The sequence below is a fragment of the Bos javanicus genome, chromosome 3 (assembly GCF_032452875.1).
Source record: "Bos javanicus breed banteng chromosome 3, ARS-OSU_banteng_1.0, whole genome shotgun sequence".
Lineage (NCBI taxonomy): Eukaryota > Metazoa > Chordata > Mammalia > Artiodactyla > Bovidae > Bos > Bos javanicus.
The window spans coordinates 19,364,630-19,391,691 of NC_083870.1; the positions used below are offsets into that span (position 1 = coordinate 19,364,630).

Genomic DNA, 27,062 nt, shown 5'->3' on the forward strand with positions numbered 1-27,062 from the left:
TTTCAGTATAGATATATAATTTTTATTTAATTTAAAATAAAAATTCAATGCTCGATTGGATTGGGAGAGAATATATGATTTTCAGAATAGAGGAATTTTTCTAAATCATGAAATTACAAGTCATTGATGAGAACAGGCTTCTCCCTCCTCTAGGCTCCTTACAGAGCCTGCTTAGGAAATAAGAGAGGTGAATCATCTTCCTCACCTCCTCCCCACCAGAACTTGGCTCTCCCCAAATCCCAAAAGAGGAACAAATCCTCCATTGCCTCTTCCCATTTCTACCAAGAGTCAGCTTCTAGCCCCTCTGTATCAGGTCCAGGCTCCTGAGATAATGAGGGTCCCTCAGTTCCCTACAGGGCTTGGGCACCTCTGATAAGAGAAACCACAAGTATGGCCATAGAGACCAAAATTGTTTGCTTTTCAAACTTGTGTAGACAGTTGTCAGGGTTCCCAGGTCCAACCATCTTATAAACACATCATAGTCCAGAGAGAGAGGAGGAAGGATGGAAACCCTGAGCAGAAGCAGGCTCCACCACTTTATTACAGCCCTACCTAAGCCCCTCTCACAGGGGCTCATAGGCAGAGAAGCCAGCAAATCTCTTGACCAGTCACTGGGGTAGCAGGGAAGGCAGAGGGCCCCAGCTGGGGAAAAGGTGATCTTTGGAGAGGTATGAATGTGCAGGTAATAAAAGGCAAGAAGAGCATCCATATCTCCTCACCCTGGCTAAGGCACCGAGAAGAAGGAACATAGAAATGGTAAAGATGGGAAGAGAAGGAGAAAGGGTCCCTTGGATCCTAGCCTAGGGAAGACAAAAAATATGTAATGGAGACAGGTGGGGACTACCGCATGGGCCCCATGACTGTGCAAAGAAGAGCATGTGAGAAGTGGGCAGAGTCACGCCAGCATGTCCATTACCCATAATGCTCCCCTAACCCCACTCCAGAATAGGAAGGAAATGAATTGCAGGAGTCAAGGGGGCAGAATCACATAGGGTATTTCCCTGAGCCTAGGGTTAAGAGCTAAAGAAAGCAAGCTTTATATACATGGCAATTTCTATCCCTTCCTAGCCCACTCAATCCCCCTGACCAGCCTGCTCTTATGAGGGAGCAGAGGAGGGGGTTATCGGCACTTAAGGAGGGGGCTCAATTGGCCTAAAGAGCCCACTCCCCCCAGAGGAAGGGGAATGTCCCTCTACCGGTTTAGCGCAGATGCATTTTTTTTTATCACCATCACTCAAACCCCTCCCCATCTTAGGTCTTTAATAACTGGATCCCTGCCAGAGATGAGGAATCTGAAGCTGGGCAGAGCAGAGCAGAACTGACCAGGCCTCAGGTGTGGTTTATGGGCCCTTGTGAACCACAAGCTAACAAGAGCTAGTCTGCAGGTTGCTCTCTGTAAGCAGTGAGGCGATGGAGGAAGGATCGTAGACACTGTCAAATTCCTCATCTGAGCTCAGTCCTTCGTGCTGGAGGGTTGACTCAGCAGCTGAGCGGGAAGCTTTGCGCCTGAGTCAAAGAGAGGAATACCAGTCAGGGGAGATGACAGAAAGATTAAAACAGCCTCCCTTCTCATGCTAAGGAAACTCAGTTCTCCTAAAGCCTAAAACTACCCATAAGACTCCCCTAAGAAGTAGGGGAGATGGGGTACAGGATGGATACTGAGGTACTAAAAGACAACCATCCTGGCTTTCATCCAGGAATGAATGCCCACGAAGTCCCCTTTTCCCCACCCAGCTCAGGAGAGCTCATTCCCAACAGAGCAGGGGGCAGAAGAGCAGCCCATACCAGGAGTCCTTCTCCAGGGCTTTGATCCGGGCCTGGAGCTGTTCATTGACCTCATGCTGTTCCTCCAGCTCACGCTGGGCTTTCTTCCTCAGGCTGTCCAGTCGCTCAATTTCCTCTTCGGCTTCATCCACCTGCCGCTTCAAAGCCTTCACCCTCAGGCTTAGCTAGGCAGGATATCAAGTCCCCCCATTAGAAATGCATCTGCTGCTACCAAGGCCTGAGACCCTCCCCTGTAGCAATCTTGACAAGGTATATGTAGTTGCCCCTAGAAAAATGTTGTGACCATAGGCAAGTTCCCTAACCTCATAGGTTTGTCTTGGGGATTAAATGAGTTAATACATCACTTAGAAAAGGTACCCAGTGTATCGTAAGTACTCAGTACCTATGCTTACTATGCACTAATCTAGTCCTTTTGCTCTAATTTCTCTGTCCTTATAGAAAAAAAGTCTAAGATAGAACACATAAGAGGTAGGCCCTCCCCTGGCCTTCAAGAAAATGCATAGTATATACTTGCCCTATGGTTGACTGGCCCTAGCTGCCATCCTTACCTGGTCTTTCTGGTCATTCACATGCTGCCTTTCATCATCAATCTGGATGGACAGCTCTTTAACTCTCCGCTCCAGTTTTCGGTTGGTAGACTGCAGAACTGTCTTCTCCCTGAAAGGGCAGGGTAGGGGGATGTCTAGGCTGTTGCCATTTCTAAAGAAGTTGCTACTTGGCCCCGTACTGCCTCCAAGGACTCTAAGGGCTCAGCCACAAGCCCCACCATTAGGCTGGGGAGGATCCAGGGCAGATCCAAAGAACTGGGTAGACAGAGGCCATTCACATTTCAGACTTTCCATAATTCTCTCTTCTCCCTATCAAGAGAAGAGGGCTCCCGAAAGATCAAGCCAGATTGCCATGACTGAGGCAGAAGATCGGGGTGGCGGGGGGGTGGGGGCAGAGGAGAAAAGTCCAAAGGGAGAGAGAAAAGATGGCTCATGTCACCTCTCTTCTGCCTGCAGCCGCTCCTGCAACTCCCGATTCTGGGACTCAAGCTGCGAGAGGCTGGCGCTGGGCTTCTGGAAGCCTTCTGAGCTGGCCAACCGGCTCTTCAAGTCCTTGTTCTGAGAGGGGACAGGAAGCCTCCTTGATTTGCACTCTACTTCCAATAGCTTTCATGGTCATTCTATCCACCTCCCAAGGTCTCTCCCTGAGACTGCCCACCCCACCCCCTCACCTGTCTCTCCAAGGAGATTTTGTCACACTCCAGGTCTTGCCGGGCTGACCTCTCCTGCATGAGCTCTGTCCTCAGCTGGTCCACCTAGCAGGGATAGGCCAGAGGAACTGGACTTGGGGAGGACTGATGATGAACCAGCAAGCTGAAACCAAGCTGGGCAGAGTAAATGGAGGGTGCTCTCTGAATCCCCCAAATTCCCAGGCAACTAAGAAATCACAGCCTACTCAAATGAGAGGAGCCATAAAGATTGAAACAAGGCCTCCTCAGTCTCACCAGGAACCAGAATCCCTTCTGAATGGAGATGACCCAGACTCAGGTCAGTAACCCAGGCCACCAGGATTCCTTCCTCCATTCAATTCCTGGCTTCTTTCCACTTGAGGAAACCTGCCAACCCCTCCCGAAAGCAGATGAGACTCTGCAGTAGAACTAGTCACGCACCAATTCTGCAGCCAGATCTCTCCAGACATGAAAGATGGGAAGGTAGGGTTGTTTTTGAAAGGGCTGAGAGGCTCTGTCGTCAGGCATAAACATAGATGAGGGGTCAGGAAGGGGCTACCTGATCTCGGCCACGATTCATCCGGTCGGTCAGCAGCTCCACCGTGCTCTTCTCCTCATCTAACTCTGCCTCCAGCCGTGAGACTTTTTCCTGTGGCAGAGGGACAACAATTTGGGTTAATTCTGTCCCAAATGCTGGACACCACAATGCCACTCTCACCTGGACGCTCTCAGACCCCAGCCTCCAGAGATTCTTGTCTCTCCCCATCCCACAATCCGTTGGTCCCTCCCCCTGCCCAGAGCCACCATGGAGCTAGCGCCCTCTGCTGCCCAAGTGAGGCATCAAGAGGAAGGAGCGGGCCCACTTTGATCCTGACCCCTTGGCAGGAGGACAAACCCCAGAATCTGTTTCTCACTGGGGCAGCCCTATTTCCCTAATGGGAAAATAGAAACCAAAGCTTCTAAACTCAAGCCAGGCAGTACCACATAGAGACTAAGAGTGTGGGCACCAGAGCCAGACTGCCTGGGTTTAAAAATCAGATCTACCACTTCCTTCCCTGGTAGTTCAGCGGGTAAAGAATCCGCCTGCAATGCAGGAAACCCCAGTTCAATCCCTCGGTTGGGAAGATCCCTTGGAGAAGGGAAAGGCTGCCCACTCCAGTATTCTGGCCTGGAGAATTCCATAAACTGTATAGTCCATGGGGTTGCAAAGACTCGGACATGAGTGAGCGACTTTCACTTCATTTCACTTCACCACTTCCTAGCACAGGGGCCAAGGACAAGTGGCTTAGCCTCTCCGCATCTGTTTTCCACATCTGTAAAATGGACAAAACAAAACTACCCATTCCAAAGGGCTATTCTCAGGACTGAGGAGCTGATCAGTCATATCTGACTCTTTGTGAACCCATGGACCGTAGCCTACCAGGTTCCTCTGTCCCTGGGATTCTCCAGGCAAGAATGCTGGAGTGGGTTGCCATTCACTTCTCCATTGGATCTTCCAGGCCCAGGGATCAAACCCGGGTCTCCTGCGTTGCTCAGGTTTACATGATTCTTAAATACTTGGCACATAGCACAATATATTAAGCATTTGCTGCTATTATTACTGTTGTCGTTATTGCCAAACACAGCAAACTGAAAACCACTGTTGACTCTAAAGGGGAGAAGCTGCTGCTCAGCTCCAGCCAATGATTACCATGCAGAAAACTCGGGACTCAAAGGCCCTCGTTGTTATATTTTTCAAAGGTAAACAAGAGGCCAGAAATCCAAAATTTTATTTGACGTCTTTAAATTTCTAAACAGTGGCAATTAATTCAAAGTTGCTTAAAGCACTGTAGTCAAACAAAACCCATCAGCTGTGGGCTGCCAGTTTTCTACCCCTAATACAGAAAGAGGCTGGGAGTGCCCTGGCTTTTCCCACAGAAGTCCCACCTGTGCCAGGATCCAGACCTCCCCCCACCTTCCCCCACCCTGCCTCTACACGTCAACCCCTCACCTCAAGGCTCTTGAGTTGCCGGCTCTTGTCATCCTGAGAGCGTTTTTTGTTCTCTGCCTCTTGTTCCAGCCCCTGCAGTCGCTGGACCAGCAGCTCTTTGTCCAGCCGGGCTGTGTCCCGATCAGCCTGGGATGCCTGCAGGGCCTGCCGCAGCCTCTGAGTCTGGTCAGAAGAGAAAAATGCAACAGCTCAGATAAAGTGAGGTGGAGGCGGGGTGGGAGCAGTCCACCCTGCAGGGGAAAATTCTTTAAATCACCTGAGTTTTTAGACAACTGATACTGAAACCAAGCCTCAGGGTGTATGATTTAAGTGGACAGGATGCATCCTGGGTATTGAGATTTTTAAAAATCTCCCCAGGTGCCCCTAATGTGCAGCAGGGTTTGAAAACGCATCAGTAGAGGATGTGTTGTCTGTACAGGAGTGACGTAAGTGCACCGCTACAGTGTACAGCCCCACCTAAGTGCATGCGTGCTCAGCTGATTCAGTCATGTCTGATTCTTTATGACCCTATGGACTACAGCCCGCCAGGCTCCTCAGTCCATGCGATTCTCCAGGCAAGAACACTGGAGTGAGTGGCCATTTCCTCCTCCAGGGGATCTTCCCAATCTAGGGATCTAACCTGCATCTCCTATGTCTCCTGCATTGTAGGCGGATTCTCTACTGCTGAGCCACTGGGGAATGCATCCTCTGTCTGCATCTAGGGTGGACAACTCCCTCCATCCTCCCCCGCCTAAATGATTAGACCTAAACGCAGATCCTAGGATCCTCTGGCAACAGCTTTAATTAAGAGGCAGGCTTCCCTCATGGCTCAGCTGGTAAAGAATCCGCCTACAATGTGGGAGACCTGGGTTCAATCCCTGGATTGGGAAGATCCCCTGGAGAAGGGAACAGCTACCCACTCCAGTATTCTAGCCTGGAGAATTCCATGGACTGTGTAGTCTGTGGGGTCGCAAAGAGTCGGACATGACTGAGCAACTTTCACTTCACTTCCTTGGTGGCTCAGAAGTTAGAGAGTATGCCTGCAATGCAGGAGACCCTGGTTCGATCCCTGGGTCAGGAAGATCCCCTGGAGAAGGGAACAGCTACCCACTCCAGTATTCTAGCCTGGAGAATTCCATGGACTGTGTAGTCCATGGGGTCTCAAAGAGTCAGACACACTTAATTAAGAGGCAATGAATGACCTTCAATATAAGAATACTGGGAGGGTTCCCAGTATCCTGCCATTTAGGCTCCTACCTCATCCTGAAGCCGGCTTAGCCCCCCAGAGGTCTTCTCAGCTTCACTGGCCCACTCCTTGGCCTGGCGCTGGGCATCTGCCACCTCCCGCCGAGCCTTTTCCTTGTAATCCTCCAGCTGGGCCTGGAGCTGCTGCAGGGCTTGCTTTGAGTCGTCTCCAATCTGTTCCAGCTGAGACACAGAGAGAAGAGCTTTTTCAACCCTGCAACTCTTTAACAGTTGCCTCTGTCCCTTCTCTAGGCCCAGACTCCCAAGGTTCTCCCAGAGCCTCCTTCCTGCCCCAACAGCCCTCTCTTGCTCTCTCCTGGACCTAGGTCCCTAGTATGGCTGGGAGTAATATACAGACCTCCTGGATTCAAATCCTGCTCTACCACTTAGCTGTGCAACCACAGGCAAGTTACTTATCCTCTCTGTCTCAGTTCCCTATCTGTAAAATGGGATAATAATAGTACATCACACGGTTGTTGTGAGAATTATGTTAATTAATTATATACGTACTCACAGCAGTGCCTGATACAAAGTAAGCCTGAAATGACCATATTTTACCAAACCCATGATACCAATGATTATTATAAGGTATACCACTGAAAGAAAAAGTTGCCAACTGAACTATAACATACCATCAATTATAAGACAAATCAATTCCAGAGATGATACAATGTACATTTTAGAACTGATGAAATAGGTGTTTGCTCCAGTTTTATAAATAAGAGTCTAGGTGGATGACCTTACTCGAAAAAAAAGCAATTTATTTCCTTTTCTTCCTTTCTCCTTCCCTCCCCTGAATATGAAATTCTACCAATGAAAATTCCTGTTTTAAGGTCTTACAGATGTCTAAGGAGGGACCATAGGCCTTTTTTTCCCCTTCCCCTAAATATAAAGTTCTGTCAATGAAGATTCCTATGTTTAGGTCTTATAGACTTCTAAAAGGAACTCCAGGAGACAGACAGTCTCCAAGGATTAGACCGTAAAGGAATGGGATGGCAGGGGTGAGCAAAAACACTCAGGGGACACAGGAAGGATGCCACTCTGCCTCTTTGGCCTTGGCTTCCCCAACAATGAACTTGAGGAAAGCAAACACCACACGCTGTGACCCCATTCCCTCCCCTGTCCACTGCTCCAGGCAAGCTTCTGTATGAGCTGAGCCTCTTCCTGAGCCTGGGCCAGCCCGTGCCTACCTCCTTGTTCAGCCGGTCCACAGTCCTGTCCAGTAAGCGCTTCTGCTCCTCCAGCTCGGCCTTGCTGCGCCTGAGCACCTCCCGCTGCTTCCCCTCCTCCTCCAGCGCCCGGTTCAGCGCCTGCTGCTCCTGCCCCAGGCGGGTCAGCCCCCGCTGGGCCTCCTCTAGCCGTGCCTCCAGTGCCCGCTTGGCTGCTGCCAGGCTCCCCTCCTCTTCCTGAGCTGCATTTAAGGCCTCCTGTAGCCGCTGTTTCTCTGCCTGGGAGAGGAGAAGGTGAGTGATGTTGGACCAAGAGGATGCAAAGCTCAGGCTCAAGCCATTTGGAGGTGAGCAGCTGGGAGGGAGGAGGAAGAGATATTTCTGAAAAAGGTGGACAATGAAAACAGGCTCCAAGATCAGAGACCATGTAGAGTGGGAGGTGGACAAAAACACTAGGGCAAAGGCTAAGACATTCACACCAAAGCACACTCCAGAAACAAACCCAAGGTTAACAGAGGGCTAGGGAGGCAAATAGAAACACATTACAGGCAAAATAAAAGTGATGGCTGAGTATTCCCATGTTCATGTTAGTCGCTCAGTTATGTCTGACTCTTTGTGACCCCGTGGGCTATAGCCCACCAGGCTCCTCTGTCCATGGGATTCTCCAGGCAAGAATACTGGAATGAGCTGCCATTCCCTTCTCCAGAGGATCTTCCCGACCCCAGGATCAAACCCAGGTCTCCTGCATTACAGGCAGATTCTTTACCATCTGAGCCATGAGAGTAACAGTATTAGTCTCTCAGTCGTGTCTGACTCGTCGCGACCCATGGACTATACCTCTATCCATGGAATTTTCCAGGCAAGAATACTGGAGTGGGTGCCATTTCCTTCTCCAGGGCATCTTCCTGACCCAGGGACTGAACTCAGGTCTCCTGCATTGCAGGCAGTCTCTTTACCATCTAAGCTACCAGTATGTAGCCAGGGATGAGAGGACAGAGGACAGGGAAGAAGCCAAAGATGTTAGCGAAAGCACTAACCTCTAGCCGCTGCACCTTGTCCCGAAGCCGAGCCTCCGCCACTTCCCCACCCTCCGCCAAGCCTCGTGCCTCCTTCAGCTGCTGCTCCAGACCCAGGATGCGCCGTCGGAATTCGTCGTTTTCTTCCTGGGTCTCCCGAAGCGTCGTCTCCACTGCTGTTCGACGCTGCCCCAGCACTGCCACTTCTGTCTCTGCTGCCATCTGAGCCTGAGGCCGGTTCAGAGAGGTGGCTCAGACCCCGGGGCTCAAGATCGCCGACGACTCCCAGGAAAACCACCCCACAGAGAGCGACTGAAAGAGGGGTGGTACCGCCAGCCAGAGGCTTCCCTGAGAACCCCACCCTACAGAGAAGCAGTGGGTGTCACAAGGTACAGCCCGGCCTCCCCAGCCACATCCTGGCTACGTTTAAGCACACACCTAGGACCGTGGTATTTGGTCTATACATACCCATGATAGGTAATTTTCCATGCCCTCTGGCTCCTCAGCCCTCCAGACCCCTCAGCCTCCACCTCCTAAGCCCTATGCCCACTCCCCTTGCCTTGGAAGCCTCTTCACAGTCTTGTCTCAGTTGCTGTAGGGTCTTTTGTAGCTGGAGGTTCTGCTCTTCCAGCCCCCGGCTCCGTTCAGCCTCGACCCTCAGCTGCTTCTCCAACTCCCGCTCCCGGTGCCGCCCTGCCACCTCCTGGCTCTGCTGCTCTTCCTGCAGCTCCTTAAGTTCCTCCTGTGTCCGACGCAGCTCCTAGAAGGAAGGGAAATGGTGACAGGGCAGAGAGAACCAGCTTGGGATACCAGAAAGTGGAGAAACGGAAACTCTCATACATTGCTGGTGAGAGTGTGAAATGGTATGGCCACTTTGGAAAATAATTTGGCAATGTCTCAAAGAGTTCTTGGGCTTCTCTTGTGGCTCAGCAGGTAAAGAATCTGTCTACAACGGGGGAGACCTGTGTTCGATCCCTGGATTGGGCAGATTCCCTGGAGAAGGGAATGGCTCCCCACTCCAGTATTCTGGCCTAGAGAATTCCATGGACTGTATAGTCCATGAAGTCACAAAGAGTCAGACACGAATGAATGACTTCCACTTTCAAAGAGTTAACCATAAAGTGACCATATGACCCAGCAATTCCACTCCTAGGTATATACCCAAGAGAACTATATAAGCATATGATCACAAAAAAACCTGTAAGTAAAAGTTCATAGTGGCATTATTCATTATAGCTAAATATAGAAATGACCCAAGTGTCCATCAGCTGATGAACAGATAAGACTTCCCTGGTGGCACAGTGGCTGAGAATCCACCTGCCAGTGCAGGGGACACAGGTTCAATTCCTGGTCCAGGAAGATTCCACATGCCACAGAGTAATTAAGCCCATGCATCACAAGTGCTAAGCTCGTGTGCTTCAACTACCAAAGCCTACTTGCCTAGAGCCAATGTTCCACAATAAGAGAAGCCACCGCAATGAGAAGCCTACGCACCACAACAAAGAGTAGCCCCCACTTGCCACAACTAGAGAAAGACCAAGGAAAGCAATGAAGATCCAGCATAGCCATAAATAAATTTTAAAATGTTTAAAAACTGATGAAGAGAAACAAATGTGGTATATCCATACAGTGGAATATTATTCAGCCATAAAAAGTAACGAAATACTGTTACTTGGTACAACACAGATAAACCGTGAGAAACATACTAGATGAAAGAAGCCAGACACACAAAAGGCTCGATATTATAGGAGTCCGATTATATGAAATGTCCAGAATAGGCAAATCCATAGAGAGAGAAAGTAGATTAGTGGCTCCTGGGAATGAGAAGAGTGACTGCTAATGGATACAGGGTTCTTTTTTGGGGTAATTAGAATATCCTATAATTAGATAGTGGTGATGGTTGTAAAACTCTGTGAGTGTACAAAACCCCACTAAACTGTATTCTTTAAAAGGGTGACTTTTATGGTACATGAACTAAATCTCTACTTTAAAAAAACTATGTGGAATAAGAACAGATGAGTGTATGAATAAGATAAAAATAGCTATTTTTTTTCAAATGCTAAAAACCAAAGTATGTGACACAATAAATATTAGTGTGATTTGCTGATCTGATTTTTTTTTTAATATTAAAATATGATTTCTGGTTCTAATTATCTAGTAGCTACTTCTGAAATTCAGAAAGTATCATAATTAGGCTGAAAGGTTGTTTATATATATAGAGTGAGTCTTCTATATAAGACACTAACTACAAAGAAAAAGAAAACTACCACAGTGTGTGGCTTACAGTGGACTGAGTTAGTCTGTTTTCCTAATGTATATGCTATGCTATGCTAAGTCACTTCAGTCGTGTCCGACTCTGTGCGACCCCATAGACGGCAGCCCACCAGGCTCCCCTGTTCCTGGGATTCTCCAGGCAAGAACACTGGAGTGGGTTGCCATTTCCTTCTCCAAGGCATGAAAGTGAAAAGTGAAAGTGAAGTTGCTCAGTCCTGTCCGACTCTTAGTGACCCCATGGACTGCAGCCTACCAGGCTCCTCCATCCATGGGATTTTCCAGGCAAGAGTACTGGAGTGGGGTGCCATTGCCTTCTCCGTGTATATGTTATAGGCTGATTAAATATTTAATAAAATGTACTTAATATATGAGATAAATGAAACAGTAGTTATTACTTTTTAGCTTTACCTAGCATAATAAATCAATTGAGATTGTCCAGAGGAATGTCCAAGTTGCCTATGTCAGCTAATATAATGAACAAACTTCAGACTATCTTTATTTGTTAACTTAATAACAATACAGTAAAAACTAGGAGTACTTCTGATTTGACAACCACCAAAGTATATTTGGTTAACACTTATTATCTTTTTCTCCACCAAAAATTTTTTTATAAGCTCAAGCTTTTATTTATCTGGGAAATCATCATTCAGAGGTATATTTCTTTACTCATTTAAAAATACAATGCTTACTGATTACAGTTAGGTAGCCTTATAGTAAATGCATGATCAATAAGCATTGATTAATTAATACTTGTTAACTGATTACCTACTACATACCAAGCATAGACAATCAAAGAAATGTAGACCCAGAAGGATTCTCAAGAGGCTGTAAATGCCAATTCTCCATAATTATAATTAATGAAAATATTTTCTAACTTTCAAATCATTTGAAATAAAGCACTGCTTTCTTGTCCTTCATAAACTAATACCAGGAATATGAAGAAATTATTTGTGTTCATTTCAATTCTATGAGATTGTTTATAAAATATCCACGCATGATAAAAACATTTAGTTCCCTGGGTCTAGATTCTGCAGTAGCCTTCAAATTACAATTTGGCTTCCCATGTAGGTCAGCTGGCCATGTACTGCAAGTGTTCCAATCCATGTGACAACACTGCTCATTGTAAGTTAATAAACCAGTGTTCTAATTGTAAATGTTGGTTTCATAAGTGTAGTTAATGAGTCCCCTCTAAAAGATGAAGTAACCCTTGCTATGATGACCAAATGAGGTTTCCAAGCTTGCAAAAATGAGCCTGGAGTTTCACAAATTCACCTCAATGTTGCTACCCATGAGGTCTCTTGGGAGGCAGCCAGCAGCCTCTGGCTATAACCCAAGCTGGCCATGGCGAGTTCTTTCCATTAGAAATGTCTACAGTGAATGAGAACACCAGTCCTGCCGGAGTGTGTGCTGCGAAGAGATAAGGCTGAGCAGGCAGGAGGAAGTCTGAAAACAAAGCAGTGGGAGACAGCACGAAGGCCCTCGTGGATGGGTGAGGCATGTGCCCATCACCCCAACCTGCCCTTCTGCCCCCCAGCTTCCAAGTACCTTCTTGAGTTCCTCCACCTGGCGAGTATCTCCAGCACCAGTTCGGGCCTGCCCTAGTTCCCTCTGCAAGGCCTCTATCTTCTCCCCAAGTTCCTCTTCCAGCTCGTCCTTCTCCATACGCAGCTGCAGGAGTCTGAGCCCAGCAAGGTGAGATAAAAGGGAAGGGGAACAGAGTGAGGCCACCTGCTGGGGAGAGGCTAGAAGAACAATGAAAACCACCTCCCTGGAGGTTAATACGCTGGGCCCCCGCCCTCAGGAGGGAAGAAGGTGGATACGGAGGGCACTTTGAGGGCAGTTTGAGAAACGGGAGAGGGAAGAGCACAGCGCTGACGGAGAAGAGCAGGGACAGAAGAATCCTGGACAAGCTTCCTGGGGGGGATTATCCTTACTGCTGCTTGGTGGCTCTAAGCTCCTCCTTGTTCTTCTGAAACATGTTCTGCCAATGCCCTGTCTCCTCTGAGGTCTCCTCCAGCTCCTTCTGCAGCCCCCGCACCAGGGCTGACATCTTCTGCTTCTCGGCTTCTAACGCTGCGTGGTCCTAGTGAAGAGGAGAGTCAGGGGCCAGGAGGTTCAGAGGCGAGAGCTAACTCCAGAGCAAAGTGTGAGGGTGCAGATGGTAAGGCTCAGATCCAGAGGCACTGTGCCAGCTGCACACCCTGACACCCAGGGAGCCTGGCGCAGTGCTAGTACAAGGCTCTCTTCCTAAGACACAGTTTGCCTGTCATCTAGAGGGAGTCTCCTCCATTATTTCAATCACACACGCTCATGGGACTTCTGGCCCATACTCCTTCTCTCCACCCTTACAGGTTTCCTGACGAAGGTTTTCATTACATCTCACACGTGTCTTTTAGCAGGAGTTCCAGTGATGACCAGGAAAAAAAATCCCCAGATACCAAGACCTCAAGGCAGCCCCCTTCCCTGGGATGCCCTCTTTTCCCAGCCCTGCTCTTGTCACATACCTGGGTCGCGTCCTGCATGCTCCGGCGAAGCTGTTCGGTGTCCCGCTGGTACTGCTGCCTCACGTGCTCCACCTCCTGGTCCCGGGAGGCCACCTCCTCCTTCAGGGCGCCCTTCAGGGCCGTCAGCTCCCGCTCCCGCAGCCTCAGCTGCTCCTCCACCCGCTGTTTCCCCTCCAAGACCTCCTCCAAAAGCTCCCGGGTCTCTATCAGGTCCTGGGGAAAGTGAAGGTGGAAGTACAGAGGTGACCATATTAGAATCCACCTGTCTGTTAATTCATTCATTCATTAATCCAGTCAGTCAAAAAAAATGTATTGAGCACCTCTGATCTGTTAGGCATGTGAACAGGTGCTCTCTGCCCTCTACAATGCCTAGTTAGGCTAAAGGAAATCCACCATTCTGTCTCTGGGATCACCCCACCACTGAGCCTGCCTGAAAGCACCCTAAAGAAACAGTCAGCTACCTCCTCCCCATACTTTGGGAAAACAATAGATGAGCAGACTTGAGGATGCTCTTGCTGAAAGGGAGCAGGGATGAGAGTACCCCACCCTACTCCCTGGGCTTTCCCTGGTGTCAGATGATAAAGAATCTGCAAAGCAGGAGACCTGGGTTTGATCCCTGGGTTGGGAAGATTCCCCTGGAGAAGGGAATGGCAACCCACTCCAGTATTCTTGACTGGAGAATTCCATGGACAGAGGAGCCTGGCGGGGGCTACAGTCCATGGGGCCGCAGAGTTGGACATGACTGAAGCAATTAATACACACACCCCCCTCCCTACCTTCATTAGCACCTCCTTAGCAGCTTCAGGACCGTGGGCCTGTTTCAGCTTGTCCTGCAGCTCCATCACCTGGGTCTCCAGCCCATGCCGTACCCTTTCACCCTGGTCCAGGAGAAGCTTCATGTTCTGGAGCCTAATAATCAATCACAGACAACATTATTGAGCATTAAGTGTCAGTCCATTTTCTAAACACTTTACTTATAGTAATTCCTTCAAACTTCCTTCAAGCATTTGTTCAAATCTAAACAATGTCTCCCCTGTTTGATTTAATACTATAACCTGCTCCCCTACAACCCAGCCCTCCTAAGGTTCTTTAACCTACTCTACTTACCACCTTCTCACATGTTACACATTTACTTACATAATATGCTTATTGTTTACTGTCTGTTTTTCCTCACTAGAAACTTTGCTTTATGGCTCACTGATGAACCATAGGAATCTAGATCAGTACCTACTATATAATACTGATCACAAAACTTCTGCTACATGAATGATTGAATCCTCACAACAATCTGGTGAGGCAGGTATTATTATTAAGCCCATTTTACAGATTAAGAACTTGATGCACAGAGGCAAACCCAGGCAGCCTAACTCATGCACTATGAGCATATCTGATAGAAAAGGTAAAGAGAAAGGTCCCATCTTTAACCATCTCTGTCTGCCCCTTTCAGCTTCTGGAGATTTCCCTGTCTCCCCCAGCACTGGGGGAGTCTCTGAATCTGGCTGAGGTCCCCACATGGCCCTGCATGCACTAGCAGCTGCACTCACTCCTTGGTACTCTGCTGGGCCTCCCCCTTCCTCCTCTCCAGCAGCTCCTGCAATCGGCTGCACTCTTCTGCCTTCTCCTCCAGCTGCCGTTCCAGCCCCACCTGGGATGGCTCTAGCTTCTGCCGTTTCTGGAAAAGGAAAGGAGAATGAAACAGGTGAAGGGTAGGTCAAGCCTCTCAGAAGGACCAGGAATAATGGAAATGTCTAACACCTATTGATATTCACTATGTGACAGGCGCTGAACTAGGAATCTTGTGTGTATTATCTGCATTTAAGCCTCAGATGAAACCTTGTAATAGTCCTTATACTTGTAATGGTTTAAAATATGTCCACAGATTCTTTGCCATTCCTTCCAAAAGGTGAAACCTCTCCCCTTGTGCAGAGGCTGGACTTAGTATAGACTCCCCTGGAGTACAGGCCATCTCTTCTAACAAACAGAAAAAGGAGGAAGTGATGTGTCACTTTTAAGACTAGGTCATAAAAAGGCACTGCAGCTTCCTTCTAAGCTTCTCTCTTGAATCACTCACTCTGAGGGAAGGTAGTCACCACACTGTGAAGACACTCAAGCAGCCCTATGAAGAGGTCCACGTAGCAAGGAACTGAGGCCTCCAGCTAACCACCATTGAGTAAGCCATGCTAGAAGTAAATCCTGCAACTCCGGTCAAGTATCCTAATGACGAGACCCCCAGCCAACATCTTGACTGGAAGCTTATTACAGGCCCTGAGCCACAACTACCCAGTTAAGTGGCTCCCAGACCTTGGACACTCTGATACTGGGCGATGTTTGTTTTGAGGTAATTTATTACACAGTAATAACTGTGTGTATGTGCTCAGTTGTGTCTGACTCTTTGTGACCCATGGACTGTAGACTACCAGGCTCCTCTGTCTACGGAATTTTCCAGACACGAATACTGGAGTGGGTTGCCATTTCCTACTCCAAGGGATCTTCCCAACCCAGGGATCAAACCCCCACCTCCTGCACCGCCTGTGCTGGCAGGCGGACTCTTTACCACTGTGCCAAGGTAGAAGCAGTGTTTAAAAAAAAAAGGAGTACAAAGCCTTGAGCATAAGACTGACCTGAATTTTAAAATTCCTCTACAACTTACCACCTTGGGCAATTCACTTCATCTTTCTGATCTTCAACTTTCTTATCATACAAGGGTCCAGGATACCTACTTTATAGGGTCACTATAATCATTACATATTACTCAGGATAGTACCTACTACAATAATTCAGCTCAATAAATGGCAGCTACTATTACTGCCATCATTATGATAATGATGAAAAGAACTGAGGTAAATAATTTGCTCAAGATTTATACAGTCAGTAAGTGGTAGAGCTGGGCTTCCCTGGTGGCTCAGATGGTAAAGAATCTGCCTGCATTGTGGGAGACCTGAGTTCAATCCTTGGGTTGGGAAGATCCCCTGGAGGAGGGCATGGCAACCCACTCCAGTATTCTTGTCTGGAGAATCCCATGGACAGAGGAGCCTGGCGGGCTACAGTCCATGGGGTTGCAAAGAGTCGGATACAGCTGAGTGACTAAGCACAGCACAAGGGGCAGAGCTAGGACAGGACTGTCCAGAGGAACAGAATGAAAAGTAGTTGGACCCCTGATGAATGTGTTCTTCCTCTCCAGGCTCTGGAGAACCCCCAAAGTCCTTCCTGGGACTAGCACACACTCTTGTCTCATCTCTCAGGACACACAAGCGCTCTTCCCACTGCTTGGAAGGGCCCATCCAGGCCAAGTTTCTTCTCCCATGTGGTCCTTCACCCCTCCTGCACCTCTGACCCTCTCCTCACCTTCACCTCTTCATCCAGCTTTTTCTGTAGCTCCTCCACTTTTTGGGTGAGTTCAGCCTGCCCTACCTTAGCAGAACCAGGAGAAGCCATCTGCCAGAGACACAGTGGGGAAAGAAGTGAGTCCACATCCAGATTCTGAGGCGCATGAGGCCCTAAGCCTGCCCCCTCACTCCACCATGAGAAGGCCACTCACCACCAGAGGCTGCAACTGCTCCAGCACCAAACTGACCTTCCTCCTCACAGAGGTTTCACTTTCTGAGCTTCTGGAGGATGAAAGGACAGATGCAAAGGTAAGGGGAGGCAAGGGATGGAAGAGATGAGGGAAGGGAGGGTTATGAGCAGGGAAGATGGCGAACAAAGCTAGAACAAGAAAGTGACTCTGCTGTTGGGAGGGGTCCCTACTCACCCCTCTCTCAGGATGCCATAGATGGTGGCCTTCACGTGATCCATACTGCCTGGTGGGGCGGCCTCCTGCTGGTCTCGGAGAAGGTCTGGAGTTGATTTGAACTACACAAGAAGTAAACCCAAAGAAATCGGGAGGTTGAGAAGATTAAGCCAGAAGCGTGTATGGGGTGCAGGTAGAAGAGAAGCGGCAGTTGGGAGATGAGGCCCTTCAAGCATGAAGAACGAGCCTGAAAAGGGGGTACAGAGGCAATACTTCTGAGGCCAGAGCAACAGGCCAGGAAGGATCCACCTCTCACTATTGCTGCAAACCAGATTTTGCTCGACAGGCAGCTCTCAACCAGTTGTGAGCTGTGTCACAGGCTATTTGTCACTAATGGCAGTTAATGTACTAGAATGTGTAAATGATTTACTTTTAGAATAGATTTAACTTTGTCTCAGAGTAACGTCACTCCCCTACTCACTCACATTCCTGAGTGGGAGACAAAGATGGGAGTTTTGGCCAGAGCAGCAGAGAGCCACTCATATCCTCCAAGCCTGCTTCACATCTGTGGCAGCCCTAGCAAATGCCAGTGACTGAGGCACACACAGTGGTCTGGCAAGAACGAGTTAGCTCTCCAGGCTTGTGAATGGTGATTTCACAGTTACTTCCACTTCCTTTAGAATTCTGCCCATGGAAGTATCTTGTACATGTTAATATCATCTGTTAAGCAGATGGATAAAGTGGAAGACAACATGTAGACTCTGCTATAGACCATCTGAGTCCACTAGGGGGCCCAGGGCTGGTGGGTTGGGGCTGATGAGAAGGGGCCAGGGGTTGGAAGCCACAGAAGGATGGGGTCTGACCTGTAGCACTGCAGGGTCCTGTACTCTCCCCCGTGGCTCCTCAAAACTCTGAAGGACCCAGTCCTGGGTCTGACGGGCACGGCTAAAGCTGCCTAGAGAGCTCTGGGCTGATGGTTTCGAGCTGCCCGTGCGCTGGTCATGCTTTGTGCCAGGGATCCAGTGATCAGGGGACTGGCGCTCCCGTTCCTGGAGGGTGGCCCGTGGCAGCCGGTTGTCCAGGCTCTGGCTCCGCTTGCGCTGTTCAGGGGGCAGCATCCGCGTGCGGCGGCCAGTCCGGCCCCGGGTCTGGCCCCCATGGTGACTGTCAAACTTGTTGATGAGTGAGTCCACCGAAGACAGGGGGGCAGTGTCAATGGTGTTGCCAGGGGAAGTCCTCTGCGGGGCCAGCTCCAGCAGGCTGGTGCTCCTATTGTCTGGATCCATCAGGGAAGGGCCTGCCAGGGAGGCCTGGGACTGGGAGCGGAGTAGCCTTCCGTTCCAGTGGGCCCCGGGCTCCTCATCTGAGGTGCTGCCCTGCGAGGGGGCAGGCAACTCCCTGGCCTGAGAGTAGGGGCTCTCAGCAAGTTCCGAGTCAGAGCTCAGAGCTCCTGGCGCCCCTCGGTTGTTGGCCCCCTTGATCTGGACCCCAAAGGAGTCACCGCCTTTCTCTCCACTGTTAAGCACTACAAAGGGCTGCCCAGCGATGCCCTGCACGCGCACAGCAACCCCGTAAGTACTGGCTCTTGCATCCTTAGCTGGCCGTCGCCCACCACGACGTAGGGTGCCTATCTCTGCCTCACCCACTGGCTCTGTGATGAAGCGAATCTGGACTCCATGGTCAACAGGGCCCCGGGGCTCGGCCATGGTGGACGCCTGCTCCATGGACAGGAGGGGTCCTGGAAGATGAAGGAAAGAGCTTAAGCTGAGAGATTAGAAATAGAAACCCAGAAACCTCCACTTGCCAGCTTCTACGAGGCTGACTGCCTGCCAGTTCCCTCTATATAAAATAGTGGTCCTCATCCTTCATCTGAGCAGCAGCATCTGAAGGACTTGTTAAAACACAGACTCCACCCCCTCCCCACCCCGACCCTCTGCAGAGTATCAGACTCAGGAGGTAGTCCCCAAGCGTGGATTTACATTTCTAACAAGTTCCCAGGAAATGCTGATGCCGTATCCAGATTCCACACTTTGAGACCCACTGACCCAGAAGGACTTCTTTCCTCTAATACAGTCCTGAGGAGCTTGGCTTTGCCCAAAGTTTAAAGACTTTTCTTCATCTTCACACATACACATATAGCACTACCGTATGCTTCCCCCAACCCCAAGGAAGGCACAAGCCCCACATGCAGATGCCTCCAGCCCAGTGGAGAACTGGGGCCTCCGCTCCCAGAGCTCATTTTAAATACAGCAGACCCCAGGGTATGTCATCCCATTTCTGGGAGGATGCTCAGAGAAACCGACAGCAGTGATGGCATCAGGGGTGGGGGAACTGAGGATAGGGGACAGGGCTGGGAGAATGACTGGCTCTCTCCTAGACATCTTTTTGTCCCTTTGGGGTTTTTTGTTTGTTTATATTATTTACTCATTTACTGGGCTGTGCCGGGTCTAGTTGTGGCATGCAGGATCTGAGCTGTGGCACATGAGATCTAGTTCCCTGACCAGGAATCGAACCCAGTCCCCTACATTAGGAAGGTAGTCTTAGCCACTGGACCACCAGGGAAGTACCTTTTGGTCCCTTTTGAATCTGCTACCTTTTGAATCTGGTCCATTTTGAGTATTGCCTACTCAAGAAAAAAGTAAGCGTTAGTCACCCAGTCAAGTCCAACTCTTTGCAACCCCATGGACTGTAGCCAGCCAGGCTCCTCTGTCCATGGGATTCTCCAGGCAAGAATACTGGAGTGGGTTGTCATTTCCTTCTCCAGGGGATCTTCCTGACCCAGGGATGGAACCCAGGTCTCCCACCCTGCAGGAGGATTCTTTACTATCTGAGCCACCACGGAAGCCCACTCAAGAAAAGATTTAAATAACATTTAAGAGTACCAGTCCAGGGAGTTCCCCGGTGGTCCAGTAGTTAGAAGTTCATGCTTTCACTGCCGGGGCCAGGGTTCAGTCCCTGGTTGGGGAACTGAGATCCCGCAGGCCATGTGGGATGAGTCCAAGAGGCCCCAGGGCAGGCAGACTTGTCCATCTGAGGGCCAGAGCCAAGACCACCTGCAGGTCGCCTCCCTGGGTCCATACTGCCTAAGCCCAGAGTCAGCAGATGGAATGTAGTCCAGGTATGTGCCGGCTCCAGGAACTTGGGGAGGAGAGTTTCTCCTCTAAGCAAATAAAAAACCAGCTTCCCCCGCCCCTTCTGCTAACCTCCACCAGGGCCTAGCACCAAACTGGAGGAGGAGCCTCTGAAGTGCCAGAGACACAAACATACCTAACTCAACCCTCCAGAAGAGCTCTGGGCCAAGGAAACTTGGCAAGGCCCCTTTCAGGCACGGACTGTAGAAGGGCTAAGCAGCCCATGAACCAGCGGGAGCAAGGAAAGGAGGGGCAGAGCTCTAGGTGAGACAGGGCTTGGAGTAAGAGCATTCCTAACATTCCCAGTCCCTCCCCTCCAGAGGAAGATACTGCGGGGAGGAACCCCTTATCAGCAATGGTTCTTCACCTTTTTGGTATTTGAGAAAACATGAAAGCAATGCACCCTTCCCCCAGGTGACAGCTCACCCAGACTTTTAGCACAGCATCTCAAAAGGTCCTCAAAGCCCACCTGTAAACCCGAGGACCCCATCCTTCCACTGTGCAGACAATGGGGAGGACCAACCTCTCTGGACCAACCAACCTCTGACTCAGATACCCAAGACAGCAAGATACTTAGTTGGTAGGACCCTATGCTGGAATTCAAGTAAGAAATAGGACCAGAGGGATTCCCTGGTGACTCAATGATAAACAATCCACCTGCCAAGGCAGGAGACACAGATTCAGAGATCTGGGAAGATCCCACATGCTGTGGAGCAACTAAGCCCATGTGCTACAACTACTTAGCCTGTGCTCTAGAGCCTGGGAGCCACAATTACTAAAGCCCAGGCACCCTGGAGCCCATCCTCCACAACAAGGGAATGAGAAAGCCAATGAGAAGCCCATGCACCACTAATAGAAAAAAGCTCAAGAAGCAATGAAGACACAGCACGGCCAAAAATAAATAAATAATTCTTTTTTAAAAAGAAAAGAAATGGGACCAGAAAAGAAGCTACAAGGCAAAGGTATAAGTTCTCCAAGCCACTCATCTGATAGGAAAGGCTCCGGACTAGACTCCGGATCTGACCTGGAATCCTTGTTTCTGCTCTTCACTTAATGTATATTACCTTGGACAAATCACAACTTTTCTAAGCCTGTTTCCTCATCTGTAAGATGGGCATAATGATACTACCTCACAAGGTAGGTAATTGCCCAAGAGAATTAGACAACAACAATTATATGGGTATATACAACTATAAAAATTTATTAAGTTATACACAAGATTTTTGCCCTTTATTTACTTAGATTCTACTTCAATAAAAAGAGGGCAAATGACAAGATAGTAAACATGAACACACCTAGCAGCAAAAGCCTGTCACAAAGTTGTCAACAAATGTTATCCTGCACATATGCTGCTCCTTTCAAGGGGGCCTTCTTGGCTTCATTTGGTTTACAGAAGGATGTCACTTCCTCAGAGAAGCCTTTCCTGATCCTTCCCTCCCACAGACTAGATCAGATGCACATTATATACTCCACAGATGGCCTCATGAGTTTGCCTCAGTTTATTTTTTTAATTTATTTTTAATTGGAGAATGATTGCTTTACAATGTTGTGTTGCTTTCTGCCATACAACAACATGAATCAGCCGTTAAGTATATACATGTCCCCTCCCTCTTGACCCTACCTCCCACCCCCTACCCCATCCCACTCCCCTAGGTTGCCATAGAGGACCAGGTTGAGCTCCCTGAGTTATACAGCAACTTCCCATGAGCGATCTGTTTTACATATGGTAACATGTGTTTCCATGCTACGCTCTCAATTCATCCCACTCTCCTCTTCCCCAGCCATGTCCCTAAGTCTGTTCTCTACATCCACGTCTGTTCCTGCCCTGCAAATAGGTCCATCAGTTCCATTTTTCCAGATTCCACATGTGTGCATTAATATACAATATCTATTTTTCCCTGACTTACTTCACTCCATATAACTGGCTCTAGGTTTATCCACCTCACTAGAACCGATTCAAATTCATTCCCTTTCATGGCTGAGTAATATTCCATTGTATACATGTACCACAATTATATAGTTATCGAGGGACAATTTGTTTCCTGTTTCCTCCACTCGATTATAAGCTCCTGGAGGGGAAACAAACATTGCTCTCAGCTGACTCCTGTGTCCCCAGGGCCTAGCAGATAGTAGACATCAACATGAATCTATTAAAAGTTGTATCCTGAACCAAGGAGAACTCACACAGCCGTGGGGAGATTTCCCAAGGATCCCACACAGCCATTTCTTGTTTGCCCTAGTAACAGAACCTCTTCCTGGCCTGGACTCCCTGCCCTCTTCAGTCATAATTTTGGAACCAAATGTGCCTAGACTGCCAGCTATCAGAAGTCATGATGTGGCTCTACCATGATAGTATATCAACTGATCTTCCAGATTCAGGTCAAGGAGTTCTCAGCCTAGTCCCAGAGAATACATAGCCCCTTGCCCACCCAGGAGCATCAAGTTGCTCAGAGGCGGAACCAAGCCTACCCCTAGGTCCCAGGGACTCCCATACCTCAATCTTCTTCAGCCCCAGAACATGTGAATCCAGGGCCAGGAGGGCTGAAGGGATCTTTGGAGTGGGTCAGAAAGCAGGGCTCTAAATGATTCAACATGGAAAACCCGAAACCTATCCGCCTTCAGTTACAGAGGACAGCGGGGCGGGGTCCAGGGAGTAGGGCAGCTCCAAGGTCTTGCGTAAGCGCCAGAGGCAGGTAAACAGTGATCGAGTGCCAGGCAACAGAGAGCCCAGAGCCTCTGCTCTCACCAGATGCCTGACCCTGCTTTTCCCACCACTGGCATGTGCCCAGGGCGCTCTTCACCAACTGGACTTGGGAAGAAGACTAGACCACAAGTTAATTCAGCTTCATCTGTCTGCCTGTCATTCCTGCCTGCGAGGAGGGGGCGGACACAGCACCTGTATCAGGCAGCCACTTCTCCCTGAGTTACTCATTAGCCTGCCCTGCCCCAATTCCATCATCTCTGGCCCAGCCATAAGCGTCTGGCTTCCAACTAGGAGTGACAGGGTCTCTGGACTCCTGGCAGAAGTGGGGGTGGGGTGGTTTCGGGTGTGCCCAGGAAGAACTGGTATATAGAGGGCCTTGCAATATACTAGATGCTATATAATTGGCAGAGGCAGAAAATGGGTAGAGGTACACTGATTAGACTCCCCTTGGAGGTAACAAGGAAAACAAAATAGAAAAGGACCACTCAGTGACCTTGATCTTTTGGCTCCTATTTTCTCATACAGGTAATGAGATAAGGTTGACTGAGGATCCAAAAAGAACCCCCCAAGTGTACTCCTGGTTCAGTCCACTGAAACAGCCAAACCTGAGCGCCAGGCTAGAGCTGCTGGGCCAGTGGGGGCGGGTGGGGGGGGAACACAATGAGGAACTGGGCCCCTGGAAACTGGCTGGACAGGTTTGAGAGGCAAGAGGAAGGGGAGGGCCAGGGAGACTCCACTGGCAGTTTGTGAAGCAGATCAGAGAAATTCCACACCACAGAGGAGGCAGAGGGGCAAAACCAGGGGCAGGGACTCTGTCCAGCTTAGATGCCAAGGCAGAAGGTGGGAAAGGAACAGGCAGGAGGAACAGAGATACGAACAGATACACAATGAGCCTGGTGAGTGAGAGACAGCCCAGTGTGCGACAGGAAGACTGTCTCCCTCTACCCCTCCCTCTTGAGAGTTTCCAAGGTTGCATTTCAGATCCCACATAACCTGGGCCACCTCCCTGGCTCTTAGTTCTCCCCTTGCCTAGCATGAAGAAAACCAGCGGCCCTACTCTTCTCCTCACTTCCCACAGGGGTGGTGGCAAGCAGGTCAGCCTGGGGAAAGCAGGAAGGGTTCTAGGAAACCAGAATCCTCTTAGGGTCAGGCAAATCTCTGGATTAGCAGTCCCCTAGGGCCAGCCCCCCATTCCCAAATACCCAGGATGAAAAAAGAGGTATGGAGGCATGTGTAAGCAGCCTGTCGACTACATAGCGGTTGCTAATTATTTCCCAATTATAACAACTCCTCAGGCAGGGCATCAAAGGGGCCAAGTTATGGCTGGCTCTGGTTCCCTCACCTGCCTAAGGCAAGGAAATCTGCCTCAGAAGTTTAGTCTAGGCCCTCATGTGCACCTCTCATCCAGCCTGAAGACTTAGAGGTGCTGAATCTCCTAGTCCTGGGGTCTCCTGAGGAGCCCTGCTTATTTCCTGCACCAGTGTCTTCTGCCAGTCTGACAGCCACCACAGTCCAGCTGTTAGGGATGCCTGGTGGGGTCTCAGCGAATAATGGAGAATTTCCAAGAGGCATTGAGAAAATTTGTTAGGCTCCCAAACCTCACCCAACAGCTTCATCTAGAACCCCAGAAGTATGTGTGCTTGGAGGGAGGGTTTGACATTAGCTCCCAGAAAGAGGCCTCATTAGAAAAAAGTATTTCTACATATTTTGTAAGCCTAGGGATCAGTGCTTACTCAAATCCCTCTCTCATAGAGCACTCTCTCAAGAGGAAGAAGGAAAAATCCTCTCTGGCAAAAAAGCAAAGGAGGACAAATGTTGAAAGCCTTAGTTTCACACCTAGCAAAGAGATGGGGGTATCCTCTCCTTTTACCTCTCAGTGTCTATTAATTGCACCTGTCTCCTCCCATAGGTGAAAGGTTAAAGACTCCACACCTCAGAGCCATCTCAAAGCCAGAAGAGAGGTATCAGGGACGGCTCAGACTGGCAGTAGGGGAAAGAACCTCAGAGAAACAGCACCTTTCCACGCCCTCTCCTTTCCGTCTCTGAACCATAGACAACAAGTCCCCTTTGCCCTACCGAGACTGACTCCTTCCCCCTACCATTCCGGTCTCCAGGAGAAATTCTGCCCCAGGGACTGGCGTCTGACCTCCAGAGATATCTTGGCCCTGAAACGCTTTCATGCCCGGGGAATAGCCTCAGCCTCAGGTGCCCCTCACCTGGCACCTTCCCAAGCACCTGCGTCTGGCACCTTAGAGCAGAAGCCAGCTCTTTATCAGTAGTACTCCCACCCTACCTTGACCTCCCCTCCTCCTCTCGCCAACACAGCACCTGTGCCCTGGGTATCTCTGATCGCCTTGACTCCCGCCCCTCAAGGGTACACCTGAGAGCTCGCCAGCCTCTTGGGTGCCCTCGCCTCCCGCCCGGTTCACTCACCCTAGCCGGGCTCGGCGCTCCCGGGCTCGGGCTCGGGCTCGGGGAGAGCTGCACGATCGGCTCCCGGGCCCTCCCCCTCTGTCCCTCCGCGCTCCCTCCTTCTTTCTCCCCCTCCCACCAACCTGTTACTCCCCTCCGGAGCTCCACCTTCATTGGCCGTCACCACCCGACCCGCCCTACCCTTCCTCCGGTTGGTCCGTTTCCCGCGAGGGGCGGGGCCGCCGCCGCAGGGACCGGGACCCGGGGTCGCCAGCCAGGGTGGGCGGGAGGGGCCGGCGGTCACGTGGGCCGGCTGGCGGTGAGGCGCGGGGGCGGGGGTGGGGCGGCGAGGGGCATTGGGAGGCCATTTTGGGGGCGTAGTGGCTGGCCGCCCTTGACCGGCCCCTGCCCGGGCGCTGGACTGGAAGCCGCCTGCCAGAGCATCTTCTCGCCTCAGCTGCTGAGCAGTGCCCCGCTGCCGGGTTCTCGGCCGGAACCTCTGTCCAGACTCCTTTCTGCCCTTCCCCTATCTCCGCATAAACCAGAATACTCTTCCGTGGCATCCTGCGGAAGATACCTTCCCGGTCCCCAGACGTCTGCAGCCCCTTCACTTCAGCTCCGTCTCCCTTTTTCCCAACCTGAGCCGGATCCCAATCTTGGATTCTCCTCCCTAATCTCCTGGCCTCCACAACAGGCCTCCATTCAGCCTGGCACCTTTTTCTTCATAGTATGTATCACCTTCCAGATTATATGATTTAATCTAAAATTCGTATTCGTCGTTTGTCTCTCGCCCTACTCTAAGCTCCACCAGAGCAAAAATCTCTTGTTTTGTTCTCTGGTTTATCCCAAATGCCTACAACAGGGACAGGCATCTGTTAGGCGCTTAGTAAATATTTGTCGAGTGAATGAATGGGAAGGGGCGGGGTGAATTTACATGGAATACGAATGACTTTCATTCTAAACAGAAGAGGATCTCAACCCCAGATTGTAAGTCCATTTTAGACTTTAGCTTTTCAAGAAGTGGGGAAATTGATCCCAGAACCCTGAAGAGTAAAGTCGGGGTGCTCCGCAAACTGCAGACACGCCGGCTAATCAACTAGCTGCAGTTAAACAGCGAGAAAGCTAACTTCCGAGATTTCAATGGTTGAGATATATGAAAAAGAGATAGACTTAGTTTGAGTTGCTAGGTTCCGATATTCGCATTTATTCAACAAATATTGATTATGTACCTATTTGGCATTGAAGAGGAATCCTATATGCTGCTGACAGTCTAGTGCTTTCGAGGGAGCTCATTTCCCTCCCCTTCCCCCAAGCTTCGAAGGCTAGGTGTAGGTCCTGGACAGTAAAGTCCGTCTCCCGGTTCCTAGGCTGGGAAGCAAATCTGCATTCCAAGGGAAGCTTTAGGTAGGGATTAAAGTCGTCAAACTGGCCCATGCCCCAGGGTGGGACAGAAAAGAAATGAAAAGCAAGGGGGTTGGGGATCAGAAAAGGAAGTGCCTCTTCAGGACCAAGTACCTTCAAACCCCTGGGGTGGTTTTTTAAGAGATTTTTTTTTTTTTAATATAAGATTGTTTAACTGACCTAAATATTGGGAAACGGAAATGCCTAAACTCTCCTAAGGTAACGCCTCAATCGTTAGGCTACTTAGTGTACTTGTAAAGTTAGAGTGACAAAGGAAACACCCACCCCAACCCTTTGAATACAGATTACAAGGAAAAACTGGGAGGCCTCTGAGTCACAGCGATAGTCACCTGTTCCTCAAGGAAGCACACAATCTCAGAGAGACACTTCCCAGACACAGGGGGCAAAGGTGACACTGAGGCCTTTGGAGTTGGTGATGGACAGGGAGGCCTGGCGTGCTGCGATTCACGGGGTCACAAAGAGTCGGACACGACTGAGCGACTGAT

At 49.8% G+C, this 27,062-nt stretch overlaps 1 protein-coding gene across 3 annotated transcripts; it reads right to left on the reverse strand.

Moving 5' to 3' along the window:
- Positions 1-25,252, reverse strand: CGN (cingulin). Of its 3 annotated transcripts, none has more exons than XM_061406639.1 (21): positions 25,177-25,252; positions 17,772-18,646; positions 16,930-17,030; positions 16,717-16,786; positions 16,524-16,613; positions 14,723-14,850; positions 13,955-14,087; positions 13,179-13,391; positions 12,609-12,757; positions 12,220-12,352; positions 8,960-9,160; positions 8,422-8,628; positions 7,406-7,663; positions 6,228-6,398; positions 4,992-5,153; positions 3,561-3,650; positions 3,005-3,088; positions 2,773-2,891; positions 2,334-2,442; positions 1,786-1,949; positions 1-1,506 (listed from the first exon to the last, which is right to left on the reverse strand). In XM_061406639.1, the coding sequence occupies exons 2-21, from the start codon at positions 18,630-18,632 to the stop codon at positions 1,365-1,367; spliced, it is 3,585 nt and encodes a 1,194-aa protein (XP_061262623.1). In that variant the 5' UTR covers positions 18,633-18,646; positions 25,177-25,252; the 3' UTR covers positions 1-1,364. The 3 variants fall into 3 exon arrangements, 2 of the variants coding, with proteins under 2 accessions (XP_061262623.1, XP_061262632.1); XM_061406648.1 differs by lacking the exon at positions 25,177-25,252 and adding an exon at positions 22,534-23,200; XR_009734580.1 differs by lacking the exons at positions 1-1,506; positions 1,786-1,949 and adding an exon at positions 2,552-2,642 and having other exon boundaries at positions 2,354-2,442.
- Between the last annotated feature and the right edge of the window lie 1,810 nt (positions 25,253-27,062).

Coding starts and splice junctions, on each gene's coding strand:
- CGN (XM_061406639.1), bottom strand. CDS start 18,632: ATGGAGCAGGCGTCCACCATGGCCGAGCCCCGGGGCCCTGTTGACCAT. Junction 16,614..16,716: donor AGCAGTTGCAGCCTCTGGTG/GTGAGTGGCCTT, acceptor TGTCTCTGGCAG/ATGGCTTCTCCTGGTTCTGC. Junction 9,161..12,219: donor AGGTGGAGGAACTCAAGAAG/GTACTTGGAAGC, acceptor CCTTCCTTCTAG/GAGCTGCGTCGGACACAGGA.